Genomic DNA, 5000 nt, shown 5'->3' on the forward strand with positions numbered 1-5000 from the left:
GCATATGTATGTATGTATGTATGTGTGTGTGCGTGTACGTGTGCTTGTGTGTGTGTGTGTGTGTGTGTGTGTGTGTGTGTGTGTGTGAGAGAGGAAAACAGAAAAAGTAGAAATCTACCAAAAAATGCATATCTAACATGCAATAACATTTAACAGTAACAATTCAATAATGATAATAATAATCTGAAACCATTAACACAATTCTGAAATACATTAAAGGAATGTAGAAATAGGGCTATGAACTGATGCCCGTAAAAGTTCGACCATAAGAACCTCGTCAGAAATAACTTTCGAAAAATCATTTGCAGAGTAGTTCTCTTTGAAATACTTGGGCAATAAAGTACGTAACTGCTGATAGTGAAACAAACAATGATGCAAGCTGAACTGCTTACCACAGATGCATGTAACATTTTATAATACTTTGTCTTCAGCGCATCAATTTTTATACGGAAGAAAGTAGAGATTATTAATCTTTCTATAGGAAGCTGATGGATTCGGTATCTTTTCTTTAATAATATTCTCGGGGAATAATGTTCCTTTATGTTTTAAAAACTGTTCTTTCCGTCGGTTATGAAATCGACCCCATGCTGACTTTTCTAACGAAGTGTATGCCTAATTTACGGAAAGACGGACATGTATTTTTGTCGATTTTTCTGAATCTTGTGCTCCTTTTTTTTTTTTTTTTAGCTCCTTGATGGAGATGCCTCAGTGATGCTGGAGACGTGTGTTGATTTGCTCTTTGAGGATGGCCACGTCGGGTTTGGGGGAAGACGGCCTCGAGTTCTGAGGAGAGTTCCGGTGCTCTGTGTTGGCCTGCTTGGGCTCTTTGTACAGCTGGGCCAGGGCGCGTGCGTGTCGACTCTGCACACAAGCCACGTGCACGTGCGCAAATATGCATTATACAGGTAAGACACGTGCATGCACATACAAAGGCAGGCGCAATGACGGGCGCGCGCGCAAACACACACACACACACACACACTCATACATATACATACACACATGCATACACACGCACATACACACACACACACATACGAACACACACGCACACACACACAAAATCACAGAAAGACACACACACATGCACACACACGCATACACACACACACACACACACACACACACACACACACACACGCAAGATTACTTTTACAATCTAGTGACAGTTGTCAGAAAATATGTCAAACTGATTAACAAACTATGCCATTTTAAAGTTTTTCGATATATTTCATGATCTTCTTGTCCGTTCAGACAAAACCACAACACACGTCATTGTCATCATCATCATCTTCATCACCATCACCATTATTGAGGATTGACGACAGTGATGAAAACTTCTGAGATGAAAACCGTTCAATTCTTGCATGGTACTATGGCTATTCATCATCATCGTCACCATCACCACGACCATCATAATTAAACCCGTCATCAAATTCATCCAACATTTTTTTTTTGCAATCCATGAACTTCAAGTCTAGCGAAGAAGCTGGCAATGCCCAGACACACGTTTATTTTTCCACGGTATGGCCAGACATCAGAGACAAAGCACACTCAAGTCAAATAAACGTCACCCCAGTCAAACGCAAGACACTTTTCAAACACCTTTCAAACCACAAGGACATAGCATACTCAGGTTAAATAAAGCACACTCCAGTCACACAAAACACTTCCCAGCCACACGACGATACAGGCATAAAGACAAAAGAATAGTCCAGTCACACAGTCACACAGCCGTGGAAGACAAAGCACACTCAATGACACAGCCGTTGAAGACAAAGCACACACAATGACACAGCCGTTGAAGACAAAGCACACTCAATGACACAGCCGTTGAAGACAAAGCACACTCAATGACACAGCCGTTGAAGACAAAGCACACTCAATGACACAGCCGTTGAAGACAAAGCACACTCAATGACACAGCCGTTGAAGACAAAGCACACTCAATGACACAGCCGTTGAAGACAAAGCACACACAATGACACAGCCGTTGAAGACAAAGCACACACCATGACACAGCCGTGAAGACAAAGCACACTCCAGTCACACAATGACACAGCCGTGAAGACAAAGCACACTCCAGTCACACAATGACACAGCCGTGGAGACAAAGCACACTCCAGTCACACAATGACACAGCCGTGGAGACAAAGCACACTCCAGTCACACAAGGACACAGCCGTGGAGACAAAGCACACTCCAGTCACACAATGACACAGCCGTGGAGACAAAGCACACTCCAGTCACACAATGACCGTGGAGACAAAAAGACAAAGCTCACCTGAGCATCGGAGTCGGATCGCTTGAGGCCCATGGCGTGCTGGGTGAGGGGCAGCAGGATGTTGGACGTCATCTCCAGCTGAGACAGTGACAGGTCGGGTCGGCCCAGGCCCGTCATCATGTTGTTCTGACACAGACCGCATCTGACCATCATCCTCTGACAGACCACATCAGAGCATTATCTCCTGCTAGAGACACCACACCACATCAGAGCATTATCTCCTGCTAGAGACACCACACCACATCAGAGCATTATCTTCTGGGAGACACCACACCACATCAGACCATCATCTCCTGACACAGACCACATCAGACCACTATCTCCTGACACAGACCACATCAGACCACTATCTCCTGACACAGACCACATCAGACCACTATCCTCTGACAGAGACCACATCAGACCACTATCTCCTGACACAGACCACATCAGACCGCTATCCCCTGACACAGACCACATCAGACCACTATCTCCTGACACAGACCACCTCAGACCACTATCCCCTGACACAGACCACATCAGACCACTATCTCCTGACACAGACCACCTCAGACCACTATCTCCTGACACAGACCACATCAGACCACTATCCCCTGACAGAGACCACATCAGACCACTATCTCCTGACACAGACCACATCAGACCACTATCCTCTGACAGAGACCACATCAGACCACTATCCTCTGACAGACCACATCAGACCACTATCCCCTGACACAGACCACCACAGACCACTATCCCCTGGCAGAGACAAAAAAACTATAACCTTCTGACAGAGACCACCTCAGACCATTATTTGAAAGAGACTATACCAAACCATCATCCTCTAACACAGACCACATAAACCGTCATCTTCTTCTTGATAGAGACCACATTAAATCATCGTCTTCCGACAGAGACCACATCAAACCATCATCTCCTGACAAAGACCATACCAAACCATCGTCTTCCGAGACAGACCCCATTACACCATCACCTCATGAACCAGACCTCGCGTAACCATCATCTTTACTTGTCTGATGGAGACCACCTCAAACCATCATCTACTGACAGAGACTACATCAGACCATCATCTTCTAACAGAGACCACATCAAACCGTCATCTACTGACACAGACCACATCAAACCATCGTTTACTGACAGAGACCACATCAAACCGTCATCTACTGACACAGACCACATCAAATCATCGTTTACTGACAGAGATCACATTAAACCGTCATCTGCTGACACAGACCACATCAATCCATCATCTACTAACAGAGACCACATCAAACCGTCACCTACTGACGGAGACCACATCAAACCGTCATCTACTGACACAGACCACATCAAAGCATCATCTACTGACACAGACCACATCAAACCATCATCTACTGACGGAGACCACATCAAACCGTCATCTATTGACAGAGACCATATCAGACCATCATCTCCTGACACAGACCATACAAAACCATCATCCTCTAACAGAGACCACATCAAACCGTCACTTACTGACACAGACCACATCAAACCGTCACCTACTGACGGAGACCACATCAAACTGCCATCTACTGACAGAGACCACATCAAACCGTCATCTTCCCGGAAGCTCAACGGCTGTGTGGAGGACCTGCAGCATACAGCTGCCTGCATCCCTGGGAGACTGGGGCGTCCACCCCTGATGAACGAGAAGGAGAAGAACCATCATCTTCACCGGTGTGACGCAGACCGCATCAAATCATCATGAAATGGGGAACATCAACCACAAGATCGATACGACGTGTGTTGAAACTGTGCAGTATAATAACCGATGCAACACTGTGATGTGAGGGTCGTTTGACAGTACTGTGCTTGCAGACAGAAAGAAAAAAAAAAAGATTCAGAGCAGCCCGAACTCCCACGTTGGGAAATATGTAATGGCTGGAGCATGATACAATGTCTGATCCAACATAATTTGCATTTGTATTTCTTTTTTTATTTTTAATCTTTTTTTCATCACAACAGATTTTTCTGTGTGAAATTCGGGCTGCTCTCCCCAGGGACAGCGAGTCGCTACACTACAGCGCCACCCATTTTTTTTTTCCTGCATGCAGTTTTATTTGTTTTTCCTATCGAAGTGGATTTTTCTACAGAATTTTGCCAGGAACAACCCTTTTGTTGCCGTGGGTTCTTTTACGTGCGCTAAGTGCATGCTGAACACGGGACCTCGGTTTATCGTCTCATCCGAATGACTAGCGTCCAGACCACCACTCAAGGTCTAGTGGAAGGGGGAGAAAATGTCAGCGGCTGAGCCGTGATTCGAACCAGCGCGCTCAGATTCTGTCGCTTCCTAGGCGGACGTGTTACCTCTAGGCCATCACTCCACATACAATAATACAATAATACATGAAGCAAAGAAGAATCCAAGCATTCGAAACCAAGTGCTTGAGGAGACTACTACACATCTCCTACAAGGAGCACAAGACCAATGACTATGTGCGGAACCTGGTCAGCAACCTTGTTGGGCCCCAAGAACCACTGCTGGCGACTGTCAAACAACGGAAGGTGGCATGGTTTGGTCACGTCATACGACATAACACCCTCTCCAAAACCATCCTGCAAGGGACTGTAGAGGGAGGGCGCAGACCGGGGCGGCAGAGAAAGAGCTTGTCCGACAACGTCAAGGAATGGACCAAAATGACGATGCCAGATCTCCTCACGACAGCTGCCAACAGAACGGCGTGGCGAGCTA

The 5000-nt window shown here is 46.0% G+C and overlaps 1 protein-coding gene across 1 annotated transcript in view; it reads right to left on the minus strand.

Moving 5' to 3' along the window:
• Nucleotides 1-51: 51 nt before the first annotated feature.
• Nucleotides 52-5000, minus strand: part of LOC143301569 (atrial natriuretic peptide receptor 2-like) — an 82167-nt gene continuing 77218 nt past the window's right edge. Inside the window, exons 27-28 of the mRNA XM_076615950.1 lie at nt 2285-2440; nt 52-861 (exon numbers count right to left, since the gene is read on the minus strand). Coding sequence (XP_076472065.1) covers nt 706-861; nt 2285-2440 — 312 coding nt within the window. The 3' untranslated portion in view covers nt 52-705. The remainder of the gene's footprint in view (nt 862-2284; nt 2441-5000) is intronic.

The sequence above is a fragment of the Babylonia areolata genome, chromosome 27 (assembly GCF_041734735.1).
Source record: "Babylonia areolata isolate BAREFJ2019XMU chromosome 27, ASM4173473v1, whole genome shotgun sequence".
In the NCBI taxonomy this organism is placed as follows: Eukaryota; Metazoa; Mollusca; class Gastropoda; order Neogastropoda; family Buccinidae; genus Babylonia; species Babylonia areolata.